At 45.3% G+C, this 24,786-nt stretch overlaps 1 protein-coding gene across 6 annotated transcripts in view; it reads right to left on the reverse strand.

Moving 5' to 3' along the window:
- LOC120024983 (transcription factor 12-like) overlaps nt 1-24,786 on the reverse strand; it is a 90,933-nt gene that overhangs the window by 25,060 nt on the left and 41,087 nt on the right. For 5 of the 6 annotated variants that reach the window (XM_038969387.1, XM_038969385.1, XM_038969382.1 and 2 more), the window contains exons 6-8: nt 16,033-16,097; nt 11,095-11,230; nt 10,516-10,568 (exon numbers count right to left, since the gene is read on the reverse strand). In XM_038969387.1, coding sequence (XP_038825315.1) covers nt 10,516-10,568; nt 11,095-11,230; nt 16,033-16,097 — 254 coding nt within the window. Of the gene's footprint in view, nt 1-130; nt 375-10,515; nt 10,569-11,094; nt 11,231-16,032; nt 16,098-24,786 lie in introns of those variants that run through there. The other variant, XM_038969386.1, reaches the window with a different exon arrangement.

A 24,786-nucleotide genomic window follows, 5' to 3' on the forward strand; every position in this document is an offset into this window, starting at 1 on the left:
CACACACACACACACACACACACACACACACACACACACACACACACACACACACACACACACACACACACACACACACACACACACACACACACACTCTCCCTCTCTTTCTCCCGCAGACAGAACTCACCGATTTCCCGTTGTAGTAATACATTAAGGAGTTGCTGCCCATTCCAGGGACAGGGTAGGCGCAATACATGATAGCTTCGGCTATTATACTGATGACTGGAGCTATACTGATGACTGGAGCAAGTGTACTGTTTCAGAGCACGGCAGCAGCAGCACACAAGCCTTCTCCCTAGACATATATCGAACCCGTTAAAAAGGGACTAATTCTTTCAGTCCTGGGCTGGCCCTTCACACATGGATCTACTCAGAGGAAACTTATGCAAAACAGGGCTGAACCATTCGCCGCAGTGTTAGGGGGTGGTTGAGAGAAGGGGAGGGGCTGAAATGGTTCTTCCCCTTAAGCCTCATAAGTGCTGAGGCAAAGAGGAAAGCAGATTGGGGGAGGGGAGGCGAACCGGAGGGAGGGGGCGATAAAGCGAGGAGGTGGGACAGAAAACAAATGCTTGAGTTGATTTAGAAAGAGGAGAAAAAAATGATAACTCCCAAAAATAAACATTTACATTTTCTGCAGGGGAGATTGAACTAAAACTATTTAGCTTTGGGCACGATATCATTAATTTATGTTATTCAAAAGCAAACAAATTACTGAGTAAATAACTGCAATAAACATGCTCTCCCACACAGGTTTTAATCCTGAGCGGACTAATCTGTTGTTTTTGTAATAACTGAATTAGTCCGCTAGCGGTGAGGTAACATGAAGGGATAGGGTTTCTACACAACCATCTGGACAGGAGCTGAACCTGTTCCCACACTCAACGTTATACTAATTAACAACCAATATGGGAAAATGGACTCTCAACAAGGAAAAGAAAAAAGGAAGGAAAAATAAGACCTCAAATTAAATTTGGATTCTATTTCTTAGGCAGAATACCCAGTCATAAAAACAGACAGGGAGAAGGAGAAAGAAACGTTTATAATGTTGTAGAACGTCTTAGTGAGAATGTTCATGTATACTGTGTGCTTCCATAACAATTACACTTTCCCTATAGTCAGAATGAACCCCCTTGTCACGACGGTGACTGTAAACAGAGAGAGTTGTTAAACACACGCCACAGCTGCAGAGGGGCCGGGCCTTGACGTCAGACAGGCAACAGAACTGTGATGCTCCATTTCCTAAACCCCCGGGGGCCTCAAACTCAGACGTACACCACAGGCCAGGGGGAAGCAGAGGGGTACAACCAAAACAGCCACAGCCACTTCATTTCGCTGTCTGCCTGTCACTCTCAGACCGCTCTGCTGTTCCATGTCAGCCTCCATTGAAGGAGGAGAAAGAGGAGAGGTGGAGAAAGGGAAGAGGAGGAAGAGCGAGGCGAGAGGAGGACTGACCCATGTGCCATACAGTGCCTTTAAAGCCCACTCCATCCAGCCTCCCTGGAGCCTTTCATGTCCGCCAGTAGAAGCTTCCTGGACTAAACACAGTCCTGTGCACTCATTGAGAGCATTATTGTTATAGAAAGATGAAAGACTCCTTTCCCAAAGAAAACGAGGCTTTATTATGTTTTTCCTTCAGTACTATTATTATGTATTCCTCTTTCTTCTCTGAGATTCTTTTAAACTCTTCCAAGGCACTGGGGTCTACATGCTGGTACCACTTTATATCTGGACCCGTTTCAAGTTGATGCTTTAAGGAAAATGTGTGTTCGAAGGGTCCAAAAACAGGTCCAGACACAGAAGGCCATGATGAGAAAAAACACATGAAAGCTCAAAGAGAATGAGTAAAGAGAGATGGACTCCACATTGATAAAAGCAGACGCATTACTACTACTCACAAACACAGCATACAACATGTAGCTGCAAACACAGGGACACTTTGGGATCATTTACATTTGTCTAACAGACAAACAGATATTAGCTGTATTAGCGAGAAGACGCCCACGTTGTCATACTTCATTTCCTGAGCTTCTGAACCATGTCAGATCTCATCCTAAACACCAATCGTCTTAAGACCACCACCCTCTATCACTTCATCAACATTGAACCTGGGCCCGGCCCCATCAGTCACCAAGAAACAGGACCAGTCTGCATCAGTGTACAAAGTGGGCCAAGTGTTACCTCACTGGCAGCCACCCAGCCATGCACCTGTCCACACAACTCCCCCCTCTAATCACATTTGAGCCACTGGCCATGCTTTTCCCCCTGGGATTTGTTAGGGTGTTAAAAAAGATCCACCACAAATCCACACACTGAGGTCACCTCCATCTCACGCATGGATTTAGCCATGATGTCATAAGACGGGATGGGAGGATTGTTTCCTGTAAGAAGCACTGGTTTTTATTTGGGGGGGCAGGGGTGCTGAGGGGGTTCTTAATCTGCCCAAAACCCCACAAGACGTTCATAACACAAAGCTTTGCCTTGACTTAATTACACATATATTACACGTTAACTCCAATGATTTACAACTGCATAAATCAGCACAGAACAGGCATTTTCTCATCTGTAGGCTGTTCCAGAGCAGGCATACCGTGCAGTGCTACTGGCTCTGCTTCAGTTTCAGATGTTAGAGTATCTCTAACTGCTGAATCTCTAACGACAGACACGTTTCCTCCTCTTCCAACTCCCCCCTGACCTTATTTCCCTAACGCTTTGCATGTGTGTATGAAGCAGAAAGGTGCTTTAGAGTTATTTATAAAGCACTCATTCTGTGTGACTGAGTCAACATACAGTTCCTCTAGTGCTGCTTCTGCCAGACATACGTACATGTAGCTATGGTAATCCTGGCTGAGCCACTCCTGGCCTGGCTGACTGATTAACCTGACATAGGAGATACACACACACACGTACAGAGAGACAGACCGACATACAGAGACACACACAGATACACAGAGAGACAGACACAGAGAGACAGGCAGACAGACACCCTCTAAAGTCTACCCTCCCCAGAGTTAACATGGATCTCCAGCCCACAGACATGCCTCATATGATCTTTTTCAGTACACCCCTACACTTCTGTGAGTTCATTCAACATAGGCTGGAACACAGACCCTCTCTCTCTCCCATCCAAATATGATCTGAACCACATTCCCTACGAACCACAAAATAACACTCCACCCAACTCCCTTTCATCAACTCTGCCCTTTGTCATCCAAATCCTCCCGGACATACAAACCTCCGTCCCCCATACAACTGCTCATAAAGTTATTTAGTGATAGGACACTGCTCTAGCTCCATAGCAACATCACATTGAATTCCTTCCTTGTCTCTTTGTTTGTTCTCAGTCATCAAAAACGACTCTGGAACCAATGAATTGTATTAATATAAAGGGTGTCACGACAACGGCAATGTGTACCACACAAACACAGAGATCCAATACGCATAAATAAAGCTGCTGGATGGAAGGAGGCTATCTCTGAGCCGTGACATTAAGACTGAGCCTCTCTATCCAGTTCAGCCTAGTACAGTAGTCAGTGTTCTTGCCAGTGTCCTCTAGTCTTTCACTGGGCCAATGCACAACCAGGCACCCAAGAAGGATCAATCCAATCAAAGCGCCCTGACATGGCTCTGACTTACACACTATGAGGAAACCCTCCACTGCGTTAGGGGGGGGTAACTGACCTACAACTGGTTCTGCAGATACAGCCTATAACGTGAGTTTCACCTGTTGACGCTCTCTTAGACCAGAGGGTATACTACAAAGCAGGATCAATGAGTTAGCCAGCTAACTTTGATAAACAACTAGGAATAACTATTGATTTTCTGGTTCATTAAGAAGGCTAAACTTAGATATGTGCTTTTGGTTGTTGAGTCAATTAGACCATACTCATTTCAAGCTTATCTAAAAAAAAAATACAAATAAAAAGACAAGTTACCTGGCTAACTCATTGATCCTGCTTTGTAGTATACCCCACTGGCCACTCTGGTGTGGTTTAGAGTTAAACGACGTCCAACTAACACTCTATTAACCTAATCACTAGTGATTGTTGACAGAGCACCGTGCCAAGCCAGGCAGGCAGCAGTCTAAAACCAAGGTCTGCATTAACGTGGTGCACTCACGCAGCCAGGCCCTACATTAATCATTTACTACAGGCTGAAATGTGAGTAATGACTTTAATGTGTGCATTCATTTCTGCTTCATGTTCTTTTAACTCTGTTTCTCTCCTTTAGATGAAAGCAGCCGGGACCTCTGGAGTTGTTGGCCTTCTCCTTTATCTCCGCCTCTCATGTCATTGGTAAATCTGAGCAACCCAAAGACGGATAAACACACCCAGGCAAGGCCCCGGGGAGGGAGGGGGTGAGGATCTCTGTTCAGGATCATCCCAGTCAAACGAGGGGCATCTATCTAATCAGCCATCTGATGAGCTCACCCCCATAGGGTCTTCAGACTGGGGTCAGAGCAGAGCAGCAGAGCCTGCCACACTGCCCCCTGGTGGTCTGACTCTGACCTGCTGACCTGATAGGACGGGCAGGGTGTTGAGATAATGGGCATCATGCCAACCCAGAGATGGATGGGAGCTGGTCTGTAGCCAGGAGGCAGAGGTAGACAGAAAGACAGTCCTGTTCTGTTTAGTACTATAAATATTCTAGAATTGATTTTAGAAAATGAAATGAACCATGTCAACCCACATTCCATGACCATAGAAAGTCTTGTCAGCTATGTCACAATGACCATACTCTTAAAATCCTTCTTGAATTAAAAAAGAGAGAAATTAAAATAAATGCTTAATCAAAAAAAATGGATACAAGAATGTTGAGGTGCAGTACATGACAAATGTTGTCTGGTAAGTCATCTGATGCTGTGAAACAGCCAGACAACAAGGAAATCCAGATCACTTGAGACGATACAACCATGCCTACATGAAAGGGCCACATCAAACAATGATTGTTTGGCTGTATTTGCAGAAGGCTTTGCTGACGCGTTTCATCCAAAGGCACGTCTACTCGCAAGAGCTGCCCTCTGCCAGGTCCTGACCTGCCCTGGTTCAAAGAGAACCCAAAATGAGCTCTGCTTCCTGCACCATCCTGCTCCGCCTGCAGATGGCTGTCTAGTCAAAATACATGTAGCACATCGAGGAAAGGGAGCTGTAGTCTCTCTGAGTTCAGCTAAACACACACACACACAAAGGAGATAACCTCTGTGTGTCATTCACCCAAACACTGCGAGGCAAAATCCTGGGTCTTAGTCTCAGAGCCCGGAGCAGAGCAGACTTCCTCTCTTCTAGTCCCTGTTTCCCTGCTAAGTGAAAGTCTCTCAGAAACAAGGGTGTCTGAGTGATCTGTCAAAAGCAAATTACAATCTTTTTTGTCATTCACAGCCAGGGTTCTCGCTAGCAAAAGTCCCTGAAGGGAGTTGATTCTGTCCCCCACCTCCTCCCTCTCCCGCCACTTTCTTTCTTTCCCTCCTCCAGACTAGCGTCGCCACAGCCAAGGAGGAAGTGTCACATCAAGCCGTTGTGCCAGTGACAAGGGCGCGTAAAAAAAGCCTGGCTATTTACACACACACCAGCAATGGCCTCCCAGCTACACATGATTATCCTACAAGATACAGCTTTTCCCCACGAGCCACAGAGCTGCCGCCGCAGCGCGTCTCTCTCCTATGTCTCCCTGTCAGACGGACCCTTAACGCAGGTGCCCGTACAGCTGCCCGTCAGCAACCCTGCTCCTGTCCATCCATCCAGCATGCTGTCCATCCAATGATAACCCGTTATGTCCTCACTCAGAGCGATGCTCAGTTTACAAAGTGATACATCTAGCTATGACCACAGTCAGCCCACTGTATCATGAAGTAAGCCTTACAAGACTTAAGACTGATACAGTCAACCTCTGATCATCTGCAATGGCTAAGGTCCTTGTGTTTGTGTGCATTGTACTGGATTCATGATCTACATTTACTATAAATATCAGAAGCAATAAATAATGTGTTTGAATTGGGACTAGTGGACTCCAGTGCACATATACACTACATCAGGGTTCCCCAATATACAAAATGCTTTGAAATGATTATGTTTTAGTCAAATGTTATATCTGCTTGGGCCAGAAGAGGACTGTCCACCCCTCAGAGCCTGGTTCCTCTCTAGGTTCCTTCCTAGGTTCTGGCCTTTCTAGGAAAAATGTTCCTAGCCACCGTGCTTCTACATCTGCATTGCTTGCTGTTTGGGGTTTTAGGCTGGATTTCTGTACAGCACTTTGTAACATCGGCTGATGTAAAAAGGGCTTTATAAATACATTTGATTGATTGATTGATTCTCTCGGTCAATTTGCAGTCCACATATTATTTGTAATTAAGTTCCGGCCCCCTGACCAAAGGCTGAATCTAGTTGATGATCCCTGTACTACATCATGTTCGTGCCACATTACTCATTTTATTTGTATTTTACTATGTACACAGTTTATCTATTGATCTACTGTTCAGAGGGAAATGGTGATTATCAGGCTGACAAAGTTGGTGACACACCTACATACAGTGGGGAGAACAAGTATTTGATACACTGCCGATTTTGCAGGTTTTCCTACTTACAAAGCATGTAGAGGTCTGTAATTTTTATCATAGGTACACTTCAACTGTGAGAGACGGAATCTAAAACAAAAATCCAGAAAATCACATTGTATGATTTTTAAGTAATTCATTTGCATTTTATTGCATGACATAAGTATTTGATACATCAGAAAAGCAGAACTTAATATTTGGTACAGAAACCTTTGTTAAAAATTACAGAGATCATACGTTTCCTATAGTTCTTGACCAGGTTTGCACACACTGCAGCAGGGATTTTGGCCCACTCCTCCATACAGACCTTCTCCAGATCCTTCAGGTTTCGCTGTGCAATACGGACTTTCAGCTCCCTCCAAAGATTTTCTATTGGGTTCAGGTCTGGAGACTGGCTAGGCCACTCCAGGACCTTGAGATGCTTCTTACTTCTTAGTTGCCCTGGCTGTGTGTTTCGGGTCGTTGTCATGCTGGAAGACCCAGCCACGACCCATCTTCAATGCTCTTACTGATGGAAGGAGGTTGTTGGCCAAGATCTCGCGATACATGGCCCCATCCATCCGCCCCTCAATACGGTGCAGTCGTCCTGTCCCCTTTGCAGAAAAGCATCCCCAAAGAATGATGTTTCCACCTCCATGCTTCACGGTTGGGATGGTGTTCTTGGGGTTGTACTCATCCTTCTTCTTCCTCCAAACACGGCGAGTGGAGTTTAGACCAAAAAGCTCTATTTTTGTCTCATCAGACCACATGACCTTCTCCCATTCCTCCTCTGGATCATCCAGATGGTCATTGGCAAACTTCAGACGGGCCTGGACATGCGCTGGCTTGAGCAGGGGGACCTTGCGTGCGCTGCAGGATTTTAATCCATGACGGCGTAGTGTGTTACTAATGGTTTTCTTTGAGACTGTGGTCCCAGCTCTCTTCAGGTCATTGACCAGGTCCTGCCGTGTAGTTCTGGGCTGATCCCTCACCTTCCTCATGATCATTGATGCCCCACGAGGTGAGTTCTTGCATGGATCTTGAATTTTATCCCTGATGTCCTTACACAGCTCTCTGGTCTTGGCCATTGTGGAGAGGTTGGAGTCTGTTTGATTGAGTGTGTGGACAGGTGTCTTTTATACAGGTAACGAGTTCAAACAGGTGCAGTTAATACAGGTAATGAGTGGAGAACAGGAGGGCTTCTTAGATTCCGTCTCTCACAGTTGAAGTGTACCTATGATAAAAATTACAGACCTCTACATGCTTTGTAAGTAGGAAAACCTGCAAAATCGGCAGTGTTTTAAATACTTGTTCTCCCCACTGTATGTAGGATCTTCCTTTGAGCCAGAATAATACAATAATAATCCTGCAGCAACAGGAAATGTGAATTATTATGTGGTTAAAAATGTATGGAACTGTTTTGTAGGGGTTGACACATTTTTCGTTAGGGCAATTCAAGTCTGACATTTCAAAGTGGAAATTACAAACTTTAGACTTTTTAAACATGACTTTAAACACTGCAAGTTTGCATTTCCTGCTGTGCAGGAAAATTCACAGTAACAAAAGAGTAATCAAATTAAGATCCTACATCTGTACAGTAGCTCCTGTCCCCTAAAAGGAGCATCTACGTAAGATGAACTGCAAAAGTGGGTTAAGGAAAAAGTGTGTATATGAGATGAGATTGGGGTATAAACATGTGAATGCTTGCAATCAGCAGCTGGCTGGCTCTCCCTGATGGCCTCCACATCCTGGTATATACTGCAGGGGAACAACCTAAATGCACAGAGGATGTGCACCCATAAATATTATGATTGCAATATAAATCCTACATATACACACATCAGCCACTCATTAAAAACACACCGCTCTTCAAATCTAAACCCCCTCAACCATTTTTAGGTGAGGATGAAAAAATATATAAATAGTTTGAAATAAATAAATAAATAAAAGAGAATTCCCAGTAGGGGAAATAATGATATGAAGCATTGTGTTCATTTTGTTTATCAAGCAGCTCTTCAGGCCTCTGGTGAAGCCTGGGTGCTTACACAAGCAAAAGCCTTTCAACAGCATCTGCATCCAGCTGCATTTCTGCATTACAGGTACACTGCAGGCTCCTCACACGGCAAGGCACAGCACAGCTGCCCCCGGCAACCCTGCTCTGCTCCAGGTGCGCCTGTGCCCTCGACACTCCTAAACTCCACCACCGCTGTCTGCCGCCCACACCAGCCTAGGCACACACACACACACACACACACACACACACACACACACACACACACACACACACACACACACACACACACACACACACACACACACACACACACACACACACACACACACACCTCCTACCAGCCAGTATATAACCTCTAAACACCTAAAGCCAGTTGCAAGACAAGCTATGGCAGCTCATATCCCCTCCATCTCCTCACCATCACCTCCCACCAGGCCCATACAACACCTTCTAAAAGCCTCCAGACAAGCCCTCCATCACCGCCTACTCAACCTCCATCCCCACACACCACCCATACCACAGGCTCTCTCTCTTTATCTTTCCCTGCAACCAGAGGAAATAAGAGAAAAACAGCCCCCTTTTCCCTGTTAAAGTCTTGGCTCTGTCTTGGGATCAGAGAGCAACTCCTCCAAGATCCAGGACTCGTCTTCTCCACAGAGTGACAGAAGAAGAAGCTGCATTAGCTCCTCTGCTTATTCCATTCAGGATTGTACTGCTTTGATTCTACTGTTATGAGTCACATAGTGCACCTGCGCCCATGTGTTAAGTAGAGACAAATAAAAGCCCTGCGCCCATTTACACAACAAAGAGATGTACCCCGCAAGGCAACCAATCTTTCTCTGCCTCCCTCCCTGTCTCCTGGCACCACCCCCCCCCCCCCATATCCCCTTCACCTACTTCAGGAGGGGAGAGGCAGCGCGCGTTTCCCACTCTGCTGCTTTCCTCCCTCTGTTCCTGACAAACTAGTATTCAAACACAAATTCAGAGACAAAACACATCTCTCTCTTTTATGTCCTGTGTCTTGTTCCATATCTGATTTCAGAGGAACAGCGGTGGAGCTCGCGATTATCACAACTCCCAAAAGCAAATCCAGTCTCTGAGCCACCCTCATCAAAGCCCCTTTCTTGTTCTCTGGGGATGAAGCCTTCAGCACAATAGTAAAGAGGGATCGCTGCTAAAACCAGTTGCTTTTTTTTTTTTTAAGCATCGGCCGGTACCAGTGGATGGGAAGTTAAGGTAAGGCTTAATCGCCCGCTTTGAGAATCCACCAGGTTTTTCACAATGAACATCTGACTTAGTGATTTATGCATATTAATGAGGCCCGGCCCAGGCGGAGGCAAGCTGAGCTCCACACTTCCTCTGCATTCTAATGTCTTCTGCTCCACCGGGATTATTACCCATGGAAATGTCTCTGATTCTGCACTATTAATCTCTGTCTGTCCTCCTGTTTGGCTACATAATGACTAATTAAACATCAAAAGAGCAGCGCCTGGGATCCGCTCTGACAGCTCTGCTCCCCGTGCCCTGCATAGCCCCGCGTCCCAGGAGAGGAGCTGAGGAGACCACGCTGTGACAGGACAGACCCCAAAATCAATCACCCCAATGTACACACACATACACACACTCTCTAGTACACACACACACAAAAACAGCAAGGCAGGGCTATGGGCTCCCTTACACATCAACCAGGTACCGACGGTGCCACTGCAGAGGACGTCTTTGAAGAGTCAAGGAAAGCAAGTAAAACAGCTCTCTTTGTCAACAGCTCTCTTTGTCTGTGTGTGTGTGTTTGTATGTGTGTGCACGTGTGTGTGTGTGTGTGTGTGTGTGTGTGTGTGTGTGTGTGTGTGTGTGTGTGTGTGTGTGTGTCTGTTTGTGTCTGTTTGTGTGTGTGTGTGTTTGGTTAAGCTCACTGAGAGATCTATTTATATATGAGAGGCATGGCAGGCAGATGAAATGATCTTCCACTCACAGATGAAGGCAGACCAGGAGGGACCTTGCGAACTTTCTTTGTTTGTAGAGGATCTGTGGAAAGATAAAACAGGATTGAGGCAATAGAAAGGGCCTTTGTGGGATGTAAACAACACAACAGCTCATTCACACACTGGCATAAAGAAGGGAACGACGAGGATGCCTTCCCTGGCCTAACATTCTTTTCTTGCACACAATCAAGTCAAATCGAAACCAAAACAATTTGTGCGTGTTGGTATAAAGAAGATTTCTATTGAAATCACCAGGATAATCATTATTAGCGTTAAACTAGGAGTTTAAATGGCTAAGCAAAAGTCATTAATCCATTGAAAACACAGGGACTCCTGCAGGCTTGTTCATGGAGTTAGTGAAAACAGATCAGTGGTCTCTTACAAATGTCACATCCAGTAAAACAAGTGCTCTGGCTTCGTCTTTGCTACATCGTTTGGTCAGCCTGAGGTTTAGAATTGTGTCAGCACATACTGCTCTAAACATGATACTAGACTATAATGCCATTGTCAGGGACTGGATAACTTGCCCTGCTCTGTATCTCTATAAGTATGGGTTAATTGGCACTGACCAATGGGAGTAGGGTCCGGTAGGGGGCGTCTTCTGGGGTTGGCCCCGGTGAAGGGAGGGTAGAAGGGAGGGACCGTTTTCCCCGATGTGGCCACAGGCCCAGGACTCACCAGACCAGTGTCCGGCCGCAGATTGGCCTGGAGGAGACAACAGAGAAACAACAGATAAGTGGAGAACAGCAGATGTGAAAGTAGTGTGTGTGTGTGTGTGTGTGTGTGTGTGTGTGTGTGTGTGTGTGTGTGTGTGTGTGTGTGTGTGTGTGTGTGTGTGTGAGAGAGATGAGGGAGGGGGTACTCATTCAGTCAGGGGGTGATCTCATGCACTGTCAAATATTATCAGTGAGACACTTGGTCATGAATCAGCCATTCCCCTAATGATCTATTAAATAGCATGAATCAATCCATTGAACATCTTTATGGAGATGTGCTCCAGTGGGAATAAGGGGCCACTGTGTGTTATGCTACCATAATTCACTAACAACCTGCCCTCAGACAAAATACATTTCTCTTTAACGGTAAAGACAGTAAATACCTATTTTCACAGCAGCAGATGAGACACCTCAATTAATGCATGTCCACTTAGTAGTAAAAGAGTTCTTATTCAAAATGTCATAGATATGTGTTAATGAATGCTTCATGTGGAGCTGACAAAAGGTATAATGTTCGTATGAAAACATTCAGATTTTTTTTACTGTTCTATAATGCTGGTAAATGGTGCTGTGTTATGGAGCATCAGCATAAGAAATCTAATCACAAGATACACATTTCAGTTACTATTTTTTTACACACACAGTCATTTGTGTACTCCTGTGTGCTCCACTGTTAGCAGCTCCACTGAACTCCAAGGAGAAATCCATCCAATCAGTCTGACCTAGTGATTTCCCTCTCCTCCAGCCTGCAGTGGAACGGTATTGATCAGCAGCGATCACGGCCTGAGGGCATCTTCAGACACAACCAGGGACATGCCCTGACTTGCAGGAGCAGCTCTTTGAATGGAGGGGGCGCAGGGAGGTGCAGGGAGGTGAGAGGAGGGCAGCTCAAGGCTCATTAAACCATCAGTCTGATCGCAGGATCTGTGGGCTCCCCCAAAAACCACGCTGGCTTAACTGGACAAAATGTCCGTCCCAGAGACCTGGGAGTCACCAGGCCACCAGCCTGCTGGACCTGTGTCTGATCTCAGGCACACGTATCCAATTAGTGGAGGAGAGATGACACAGAGCTGTCCCAAAACCTGCCTCTGATCTGACAGGCCCAGATTAGTGGGCTGGAGTCCTGAGTCCTCAGCACCCTCCTCTCCTGTTTACTGTGTCATGTGACTGAGCTGAGGCATCCTCTGGAAGGTTCCAGCAGCCTTCAGGCTCCGCCAGTATCCACTCCAGTGAGCACTGTGCCCCCAGCAAACAGGCCAATTAACGGCCTGGACCAATTCGTCTGATTTGCTGCCGACCGTAAGTGGAGAAGGAGGGAGGGTCGAGGTGAGTGAGGATACCTCAAAGGAGAGAGCTGCTCTGGAGACTGGAGCCCTTGTGTGCTTCCAGGAAACAGTACAGTAGACTGAGAGGCCTGGTGATTGACACGGTAACCAATGAGGTTAAACTAACATAGGTCAGAGGGATGGCTTTGACCTTGGTCATTGGCCCCAAAAATGTTCATCATCATTATTATTATCTGGATTCCCTGGGTATTTCACCTATGATAAATACAAAATATTTCCCCAAAATCCTAAAATCAAAACCCCTCATAATAACATCAAAATGAGGTGGTATTCTAAAAATACTATTGATTCTGATTTTAACAGATTGGAATGAAGGCCATCAAGCCCTGTGAAAATCAAGTCTGCCACTGCTTTACAACAGTAGAAATGAGGGGAGAAGCGGGCTCTGCAAACTGACAACCTGTCACAGAGGCCACTGCATTGACATTGACATGGCACAACAGACCAGACCAGACTCACTTCTGCTGCCTTTGTTCAATGATATTGAATCCTCCCAGAAATATTAGCTGGCGTTTCTTTTATAGAAACTACTGCATGGAACAAAAACCATACAAGAGCCACAAGAGGTCAAATGAAATACCAATTACCATGTAATCTACAGTACACATAGTAAAGCAGAGGAAACTCCAGCGAGGCCAGAGTTTATTGGTTGGTGATTACATAGATCTTCAAATCATCAGAATTCTATTTAAAGATGACAGAAAATGTTGTTATGCTTTCATGAAACTAAACCCAGAATCTTTGATTTTCTGGAGAGAAAAAAAAGAGACAATTGAGACGAAGAAGACAACAGACAAAGAATTGAGTGAAATTGAGTTTAACAGCCAAGGCTTGTTCTGTTCTGTAGTCAGTGTGTGACTGTCTAAGGAGAAGGAGAAAATGTCCTCCCCTAGTACTCCAATAACACACTTGCATCAAACGTTGCAGTCAATCATGTTGCTAAAGCCCAAAACCTGACACAAGGCTTTATTATGTCAAAAATTTCCTGAATCACAGGCCTTTCTGCCCAAGCCTCTTCACATCTCAATGATCATCTTCCACAGTGAAATGTCACGCAGATTTGAGGAGATAATGGGAGTCGTCTGTCAACTGCATCCTGTCACTTTAATCAGGGTAATCCGTCTCGCAGGAGGCACACAGGAGCTACCTGCTGAACACAGCACTGCTGCCGCCACGGCAACACAGCAACCCGCCAACCCCTCTCTCTCCCTCTTTCTCACAACCCCTCTCCCCCTTCCTCCCACTCTGTCTCCCCCGTTCTCCCCCCACACCCCAGCCCTGTTCATTACTTCATCCCACTGGGGACAGAGGCCCAACTCAACATGGGCACACACAGAACAGTGTGCCCGCACTCCCAGTGAGAGAGAGAGAGGGATGATATGCTGAAGGCCTTCATTTAAATCAGATTTCCTGCTATTATGATCAAGGCAGAATAACACCTTACCATACCACAAAGACAATGAGTGGATACATTGGGCTCTTTTTCATTTACTGGTGTACAGATAACAACTGTCCAAAAAGATGAAGCCAGAAGGTTTAAAACACGGGTTGATTATGGTGGGACTGACATGTTCTGTGTAAAAAAGGAACAGTGGAATAAGGGGCCACAGCTGGCTACAACACTCTGAATATCTAACCCAATAAGACATGGGGAGTTCTTCATCATGTTCAAATGATGCAATAATCCGTTGCTGAGCGAGGCAATTTGCTTAGACTTGACAAGCCCACAACTGATGGTCTGTTTGGCAGATATCTGGCGCTATTACAGGAGTTTCCAAAAACCAACCTCTTGATAGATTGTTTGTGTGTTTCGAATTTCCATTCTTGGTCCTCCGAGAAGAAAATACAATGTTACCTTTTATTAGGTTAGTGTGGATGGATTATGAAATCTCCAGCATATGGAGGTTGTGAACATTCAGGCTGCTCATTAAAAGATAAACAATGTCTGATAATCTTTGCACCTGAGATGCTTTGCTCATGCGTGATTCGGCTGGGCAAGATTCAGCGGTGGAGCCATGCACAATATTAATAACGTCTTTTCCAGCCAGCATTCTTCCTACATTCTCTAAAGAATGAAATTACTTTTTTGGTCTTCCTGTTTTTCTTTCTGGGACCAGACAAACTGAATCTCTGCCAGCCTCAGATCTCAGCAGCTGGAGGCCTGCATCAATTCCCCAGTTCCCACACAAAATGTCTGAACTGGCATTCCATCTCCAAAAGCTCTTTTATGAATGAGTAAACGAGCTTTCAACTCACATCAGCTATATTTTCACTCCGTCTGACTGGAAGCACAGACCTCTGTATGACCACATAGTTGTTAGTAGTAATGTGTACAGTGTGTACAGTGAGGGGATAGAGAGGTGAAGGGTACTACTCTGGCACATGATTAGCTTTGGGTTAAATGAGTGGGTTAACAAGTGAGTCAATGAGGTCAGAGGCTCCCTTGATCTTTGGGTTAAGCCCAAAGAGGTGGGCTCTATCTTTTAAAGACATCTTTCAGATGTAGCCCTAAACCTAATCTTAAAGTCCAGACTCACAAACCCCTAATCCCAATATCATTGACCATAATGTGGAATATAAATGCTCAGTACTGGGAACAGTGGAGGGGAGGGTGGAGCAGACTCTGACGGAAGCCATTTTCTGTGGAACTTCTCTTACTGGTCTCACAGCCAGGGCAGAGGGAAAATAAATACAGAGATACTCGAGATAGAGTGGGAAGAGACCGAAAAACAGTGAGTGAGAGCGAAAGAGGAGAACAGAGAGAAGCATGAACGAGGGAGAGAAAGAGGAGGAGAGAGAGAGAGAATATGAGAGCTCTCCCCATTGACGTCAGACCGAGAGAGAGAGAGAGAGAGAGAGAGAGAGAGAGAGAGAGAGAGAGAGAGAGAGAGAGAGAGAGAGAGAGAGCTGTGGCTTGTGCACACAATCAGGCCTTTGTGTTGAACATCTGTGTGGCTGTGAGAGGGGACCTGGGCTGAGCTTGGCTGTGCTCACTGACCCTGGCTTAATGGAGGTGCTGAAAGTGGTGTTTCTCTGTGGTTTTGGGCTGCCCCTGCTAGACCCTGCTAGACTACACAGGGCACGGAGAAACTCCTCAGCCCAGGCAGCTCCACTGTAATCACTCACTCATTATCTCTAAGCCTCCACACCTCAGAATATTCTCATGAGCTTTCTTGTTCGCTTTATAAACCATCTCCGGTGCAAACATTCCTTTTCACTCTAATTATACTACCAACAAAGGCATTTTATCTGATGAGCTGGACACGCCAATTAGTTTTAACAATGCATTGAGAATGCCCAAACAAAGAGAAGTTAACAAGCAGAGTTCACCACACTATATTTACATTATAGTCATTTAGCAGATGCGCTTATCCAGAGCGACTTACAGTAATGAGTGCATACATTTTCTTACTTTTTAGCAGTAAATAGCGGATATCAAACTTACCTGGCAGCCAGACACGCCAGGCTCTCTCCCATAGGCTGGAAATTGAGCCCTCTCTGCTGATTTACCTGTGGAGACACAGAGAAAACTATTTTTATACAAAAACCATTGACACCACATTATGGTCTAGAAATCATGTTTCTTATTCATTGTGTCTTGAAATAACAAGGTAATATCCTAATTCACTATCACACTTATACAGGTCACATATTAGGCCACACATTAGAACATAACCCACATATCATAATGCAGATCTGTACAAAATGTTATGTAAAATACGTATTCCTTAAGCTATAAGAGATCCTCCTAGACAGAGTTGCTCCATCAGTGTCTCACGTTTGGTGTGCAGCACTCCTCCTGAGAGAGACGCTTCCCGGCAGCCGTCAGGAAAACAAATAAAACACACGACGCACAACGCACATGAATCATGCTCCTCACAATATACTAAACTCAGCACTTTTACCCCGGCGGAAAAAACAAGAGGTTCCTACAAGGAAATGATAAACAACTTTAACAACATCGTACATTATTTTTGTCAGACTTTCAAACATTGCAAGCACCAGACGCAGCACTGGAACAACATTGGGTTTACTCTGGGGAAAAGGTAGATATTCTAGTGAGTTTAAAACTTGCATAGCCAGGTGATTCTGTTACGCTCTGACTGAACAGAACATCATACTGGCATGCCCAGGTGAACAGAGGCACATGTTGGAGGATTCACATCTCTGAGTATTGCTGCGGGGCACAGTCGTACTGCAACTGCACACTGTCTCCAGAGAGCTAGAGAGGAAGCTGCCGAAATCAGGTAAGGTGGTTTAACTGACAACGCTGCTTCCCTTTCAGTAGCAACACAACTCATTTGATATGATATAACATTTCTGGGTTAGCTCTCTCGCAAAGGAAGGAGCATTTAGTTGTGGGTTAACTACATACCCTGAGCCACCGCAGAGGGACAGAACATCTGTCTTGGCTGACTAAAAAGGTTATACCTGTTTTTTTCTGACATTTCCGGAGCTGCACCTCAGCGTGGTTTGGTCTCCATCAGTATCACTTAGTCGCCCTGTCTCTCCCCTGTGAGGAGATGCTTGTGCCCACAGTGAAATATTCATCCCCAGCATGTGTTTTGTCACACACTCTCTATCCACCGTGAATGATTGATGGCTGAGTGTTAACCCCAGCAAAGCAGGAAGTCATGCTCAGGAAAACTCTCTCTCCAGGTCTGGACCTACCTACCTACCTACCTACCTACCTGCCTGCCTGCCTGCCTGCCTGCCTGCCTGCCTGCCTGCCTGCCTGCCTGCCTGCCTGCCTGCCTGCCTGCCTGCCTGCCTGCCTGCCTGCCTGCCTGCCTGCCTGCCTACCTACCTACCTACCAGGGAGAGAGGTAGCTAGCTAGCGGCCAGGCAGGCAGCTCCCCTGAACCTCTGGAGCACGACCCGGCCAAACCAAGCGTTGTAACACGCCCAGGGACCTGAGCACAGTCAACAACGCTGCAGTTCAGCCCAAACCGAGGGGAAAACATCCCTGAGGAACCCAACGGTAAACAGGCATTTAACTGTTTAGCGTGCCGCCACGCATGATCACACAGCGCTAAGAGTGCAGCAATGGTAAACAAAGAGATGTTCCCATTCTCATGTCACTGCACTTACCAGCACAACACTGTGTTTACCACAGCTACATGTGTAGATACAGAGGATAATAACAATACATTTATTTTGAGGTGTATATATATATATATATATATATATATATATATATATATATGAGGTGTATAAGATGTGTGCTACTACACTGTATAGAAATCACCAGCATGTGTTTTATTTTTAGGGGGGAGGACATGACAAAATACTATAGTCTGTACATCAAAAGGAAAACCCCAAAACACATCTATGAATCTCTATTCAAATGCTAAATATTATATACAAAAAATTGAACTGTTGAACATTTTTGAAATATAATGACACAAAGTATATTTTGGGGGTGAGGTTGTACATTCTCATAGGCAACAAATGCTTTCAGTGGACAATGTCGAAACCTTTCAGTGGGTAATGTAGAAACCTTTTAGTGGATAATGTAGAAACCTTTCAGTGGATAATGTAGAAACCTTTCAGCAATGTTCCAGTTTGAAAGAAAGAACAGTGTCAAAGAGAAGCTTCTGTAGAAGACCGGGGGATCCATAGGTGCTCAACACACAAACACAAAGATTAGAAAACAATGGGGGCTCGCTCATAACATACAGTCATCTACATGATGAAAGCCTCCAAAAAGGAATATGGGGGAGAAAAAGTCTCTTAGAATGTCAAAAATCAACAATGTAAGACAGCCCAGCTATTGCAATTGCAATTTGTTTAAGTGTTACTGGCGAGTGTTTGTGCCAAGCAGGCTGCTGGCTGCGACGCTGATGTTTGAGGAACCGGTGCCAGCTAGCGCAGCTGTGAGGCCACTGCTCCACTCCCATCGCCCACCCACCCCAACCCTCAATCACCCTCCACACCCCTCTCTCTCTCATCCATGAGCCAAATGAGTCACTCGGAGGAGAAGGATGCAGGGGGCAGTGGCAAGGGAAGGGAAGGGCCAAGTGGGAGCGTGGCTAGAGATGAACTTCAGGATCTGGTGTAGAGGTCACTGATTAACAAGGTTCTGGGCTCAGCTCACCTGCCTTGATGCCTGCCTGATGCGGATGCTCCCCTAACCTCGTTTTTATCTAATCACATCCTCCATCTCTCCTTAGCACTGCTAGAGGAGTGACAGGCTAGAGGGGCTCTGTGATCAATAACCTGCCTGGCCCAGCACTCCCCTCTGTCTCCCCCTGCCTGTGTCCCTGGAAGCCACCACCAGGCACTTCCCCTCCGTAATAGGACACATCATACATTATAGAAACCCTCTGACTGGGATGATTAATGGAGCCAAATCATCACACTAAAGAGCAGAGCGCATGTGGAGTGTGATGTGTTGGTCGAGGACACAGTACAAGACCTGGGAGAGAGACTCTCACATGCCAGTGGCAGGATCACTGTGCTTTGATTGTAGAGGGCACTGCTGCTGCTACCGCCGAGACTGCTAACTCAGCCATTTAGAAACTTGGTTGAAGAAAACTTGGCTCAAGGAAAACCAAAGGAAGTTTTCTACAATATTTTAACACAAGACGTCTAACAGAAAAGTAAAAGGTAGAATGGATAGCGTTCCATCACAGAGCACCTACACTATTTATGGCCTGGCTGTCTTGCCATGAAAGTTAATCCAGCAAAACATCAGAATGAATAGATATTTACAGCTAATAGGTACTTTCAAGGGTATCACTCAACGTTTTTTAAACCACTAATCATGTGAAGTGATGGAGAAGTTGATCACAGGTCTGGTGGATGTGTGTTCAAGATGCTGAAGCAGTGAAGAACAAGTGATGATAAATCAGGTGGAACAGATTGGCACTTAGGTTTTTCTTCTAGAGCCGAGCGAGCACCCAAATTAGCCCAACAAATACACCCTCATCACAACACAGCGCTCTCCTCTGTCTCTAGCAGACATAACTCAATCTGAGGAGAATAGGTCCCCGTAATAACCTATATTTACAGAGACAGAACATGACTCGAGCCATTAAATCTTAATTCTCCTTTACAAAGCACTGAAGTCTCAAACAAGACCTCATCCATCAAAGCCCACTAACGTTGTGAGCGAAAAGAGGAATGAAAACCATGAGAACAAGAGACCAATTTCACCAGAGGAGTCGCAGGCCTGACACTTTCCAGGGCATTAGCCATGCTGTTTATTATCTCCCCAAGCAGGCCTGTCCTATCACAGCCAGCCTGGCATTCACAACAGCAGCGCTAATATCATTATTACAAGATTTGTTCTGAGCAGGTGCAGTCGGTCTACAGAAAGCAATATTCTGTTTCCTTTTTTGATTCTTGTCTGTGACAGTTTGTATTTTGTATTTTTTTTAATACATTTTTGTACTTCCTTAAGACTACAGTGTGTGTTGATGGATGGGATGCTAAGTAAATTCATCATTCTGCTAGCGAGGAAGAAGCCCGGGCTGTCCAGGTGTCCATCAAGAACAGTGTTGACACCGGCGCAGACGCAATCCCCCAGACACATGATGCAAAAACAACAAGAATAAACCGGCTTAATTACAGCCATCACAGCAGATGATCTAAATATAAATGAAGTCCACTGGGACAGACACCTTGGATAATACTGTGGCTCCTAGCCAAATCAATAGCACTGATGACACCGGCTCAATACGAAAATCAATTTGAACGGAAAAAGGCTTCATTTAATTCTGGCATATGACTAACACTGTCTGAATGTATACGTATCACAATATACATGTGGCATTTTGAATGGCCATTGATTATGCTTAAAATTGCTTAAAATTTAAAACAGTTTTGACATTGAATGCAATGCAATAGATGTGTTGCGAATAATTATGTTGAACAGTTACCATCAATACCAAAAATAGAACAGATATGTCTATGCTAGTGTGCAGCAGTGGAGACATTGATTTGCCCTCCACCCTACAATTCAACCTTACTGAACTGAATGACTTGCTTAGACAGGGTATAACGAGTGAGTGAGGTATAAACAGCATATGCAACATGAAATATTGAAATGAAATTGGGATGCAGCTCAGAGACCTCAGAATGAAGGTGTTGTGCGGAGTCATTCACAGTATGGCTCCCTATTGATTGGAGCATGGAGGTGCTGTGCAGTGTGCCTTGTTTTGATACTCTGGGAGGTAGTGATCTAAGCATCTCTAGGGATCAATTCAAAACCCCAGCCACAAAAACAGCCAATTAGTGAGCTCTGCTCTGCTCCCTCTGCTATACAGCATCTCAGATGCATTCCTACCGAGGGCCTCAGTACGAACGGACCAAATAAAACAAACACACAACACTGAATCAAATCAAAGTTTATAGGTTGTGTACACAGATTGGCAAATGTTATCGCAGGTGCAGCGAAATGCTTATGTTTCTAGCTCCAACAGTGCAGTAATACCTCGCAACAAAACACACATAATCAAAAAGTAAATATCAGAACGAGCTATATCAGAACATAAATATAAATATATATACACTGAGTGCACAAAACATTAGGAACACCTTCCTAATATTGAGTTGCAGCCCCCCTTTTGCCCTCAGAACAGCCTCAATTCATTGGGGCATGGACTCTACAAGCTGTCAAAAGCATTCCACAGGAATGCTGGCTTGTGTTGACCATAATGCTTCCCACAGTTGTGTCAAGTTGGCTGGATGTACTTTGGGTGGTAGACCATTCTTGATACACGCGGGAAACTGTGTAGCTTGAAAAACCTAGCAGCGTTGCAGTTCTAGACATACTCAAACAGGTGTGCCTGGCACCGACTACCATACCCTGTTCAAAGGCACTTAAATCTTTTGTCTCGCCCATTCACCCTCTGAATGGCACCCATACACAATCCATGTCTCAATTGTCTCAAGGCTTAAAAATCCTTCTTTACCGTGTCTCCTCCCCTTCATCTACACTGAATTGAAGATGGATTTAACAAATTACATCAATAAGGGACCATAGCTTTCACCTGGAATCACCTGGTCAGTCTATGTCATTGAAAGAGCAGGTTGTACACTCAGTGTATATACACTACATGACCAAAAGTATGTGGACACCTGCTCGTCGAACATCTCATTCCAAAATCATGGGCATTAATATGGAGTTGGTCCCCCTTTGCTGCTATAACAGCCTTCACTCTTCTGGGAAGGCTTTCCACTAGATGTTGGAACATTCGCCACTAATGCCACAAGAGCATTAGTGAGGTCGGTTACTGATGTTGGGCTATTAGTTCTGGCTCACAGTTGGCGTTCCAATTCATTCCAAAGGTGTTCGATGGGGTTGAGGTCAGGGCTCTGTGCAGGCCGGTCAAGTTCGTCCACACCAATCTCGACAAACCATTTCTGTATGGACCTCGCTTTGTGCACAGGGGCATTGTCATGCTGAAACAGGAAAGGTCCTTCCCCAAACTGTTGCCACAAAGTTGGAAGAACAGAATCGTCTAGAATGTCATTGTTTACTGTAGATTTCCCTTCACTGGAACTAAGGAGCCTGAACCATGAAAAACAGCCCCAGACCATTATTCCTCCACCACCAAACTTTACAGTTGGCACTATGCATCTGGCAGGTAGAGTTATCCTGGCATCCAGTAAACCCATTCGTCCGTAGGACTGCCAGATACTAAAGCGTGATTCATCACTCCAGAGAATGTGTTTCCACTGCTCCAGATTCCAACGGAGGGGAGGTTTACACCATTCCAGCAGACGCTTAGCATTGTGCATGGTAATCTTAGGCTTGTGTGTGGCTGCTCTGCAATGGAAAACCATTTCATGAAGCTCCCCATGAACAGTTATTGTACTGATGTTGCTTCCAGAGGCAGTTTGGAACTCGGTAGTGAGTGTTGCAACCGAGGACAGACGAGTTCTACTCACTACACGCTTCAGCACTCAGCAGTCCCATTCTGTGAGCTTGTGTGACCTACCATTTTAGCCGTTGTTGCTCCTAGACATTTCCACCTCAAAATAACAGCACTTACAGTTGACTGGGGCAGCTCTAGCAGGGAAGAAATCCTGTGACGGTGTCACGTTGAAAGTCACTGAGCATATATAGTGTATATATATAAATGGTGCGTTTAGACAGTATGGACAGAATATGAATAGAAAAGGTGTACAGCAGTAGTTATATAGGATGAATACAGTATATACTGTATTCATCTAGAATACAGTATATACTAGAATACAGTATATACATATAAAGTGGGTAAAACAGTGTGTAAACATGAGGAAATAGAGGGTAATGCTAAAGCCAAATGAACAGATCATACATCTGTTCCCCCCTCTTTCTTTCCAGTGTGTGCTGTGCCTGTGAAGTAGCCCAACCCATGCTCCTGTCCCTGTGTTAGGAGTGCTAGCCAAGAACCTCATCGCAATCCATTATCGCTGTCAAGTTAATGTTCCATGTTGAGCCATATGGCAGGGCTAACACACGCAATAAAGGAAATTCCTTCAACTTGTTACAATCAGCACTTTCAACTGTCCAAAAAACAAACATAAACAGCTTTATTGTGTTTGCTGCATTTTCTGTTGATATTCATGACAAAAACAGGAAAGCCGACAGGAAAAGAGAGAGACAGGGGGTCTCAGGGACCTACAGTGGGAAAGTAAAACATAGGAAATTGATTTTAGACCAAGTACTACAGAGCAGCTCCATTTCCACCCTGATTTCTACACTAACCCTGTAGTGGAAAGTTCTGGTCTCTTTGGAAACCTTGACATAAAGCACTGCATTGGGCATGCTCAGTAGCTCCCAAACACAATCCACTGGCAGGCGTGACATTACAGCCGTGAACAAAGCAGCACACCCACTCACTGGTTTCCCTGGCTTTTAAAATGGAGCCTTTTGTTTCCTTCGCTCAAGTGTTTGTGTACATCCATCCTGTTGCAGGCTTTTAATGTTTCCGCCAGGTTGTGTTTGACAGTAAATAAAAGCTGTGCTGTGAGCTGGGGTTGTGGAGAGGTCAGCAGGGTGGTAAGGGTAGTACATCAGCACCTCCTCCCTCTCTGATGTAGCAGTCAGTGCCCACAGCCCAGCCAGCCCAGTCCACATACCAGCAAGGCAGAGGCCCACACTGGGCGCACAATAAAGCTCTGGGGAAACAACTCTCTCTTCCCACCCTGAGCTCAGCATCAATTTCTGTTAATTACAGCCTTGTCAGCAGCAGCATTATTCAAACAGCCAGCGCAAATGTTAATGAGTTCTTTTGCATATTTATTTTTTCCTTTGTTGAAATGTCATTGATTATTACGTTCTACGATGATGAATGCCTTCGCTGATGCGCTCTGATATGTAATTAGTCATTAGGTGGAATGAATAGATCAATTAAAAGAGAGGGGCCGGGATTAAGAATAATCAGAATCAAACGAGGAGGATTCTAAGTAGAGAAAAATGAAACAGACTTGTTAAGGTGAGTCATGCTCGACAAAATGAAAAGGCTCTCTTTTAATAGCAAAGACAAGCTTCCTCCATCTCTCTCAAGTTCAGGATGGGAGGAGCATGAGATTTAAATATTCAGCTGGATCAAAGACGACCTTCATTATAACACACAGCTTTCAGCCTTGAAGTATGCCATTCAAAATGAAGTACTACTGCCCCTCTGACTACCTAGAGACAGAAGGGATTTGATTCCCCTGGTGGTCTGTCTCTGTGTATAAGAGGTGGATTTCCTGATTGTATTTATCCCAAATACCCCCAACCCCCACCACACAGGATAATCAGACGAGAAGCTTGGTCTATTTGATTTTTCCGCGTTGGTAAAAAGAAAAAAGGGGAGGGGGGAAATGTTTTAGTTTGGCCTTTCCCGTTTTCGGAGCCTCACTATCCTCCAGCCAGTGCTTGCTATTCACAGGATGGGAAAAAAAATGCATTACTGCAGACCAGATGGGAACATTCCACATGACCAAACCAATCAATCACCTTGGTGGGACGCAGGTGCGACACAGCCGTGCTGCAATACACCATTTCACAGTCTATCGGGCACAAACACATGGCCACCAATCAATGGCACCCCGAGGACCCGCGAGAAGGGGGGCGCCTCCCCAGCCCTACTGGTTCATGGCTGATGACTTCATAATCACGCATCCATTCTCTCAGCGCAGGAGGGCCATGAGCTACCTAACAACCTCTCCCACCACGTGGTTCACACTGACGCTGTGATGGAGGCCACCACAGTAGGGT

This window comes from Salvelinus namaycush, chromosome 30 (assembly GCF_016432855.1).
Source record: "Salvelinus namaycush isolate Seneca chromosome 30, SaNama_1.0, whole genome shotgun sequence".
Classification (NCBI taxonomy): Eukaryota; Metazoa; Chordata; class Actinopteri; order Salmoniformes; family Salmonidae; genus Salvelinus; species Salvelinus namaycush.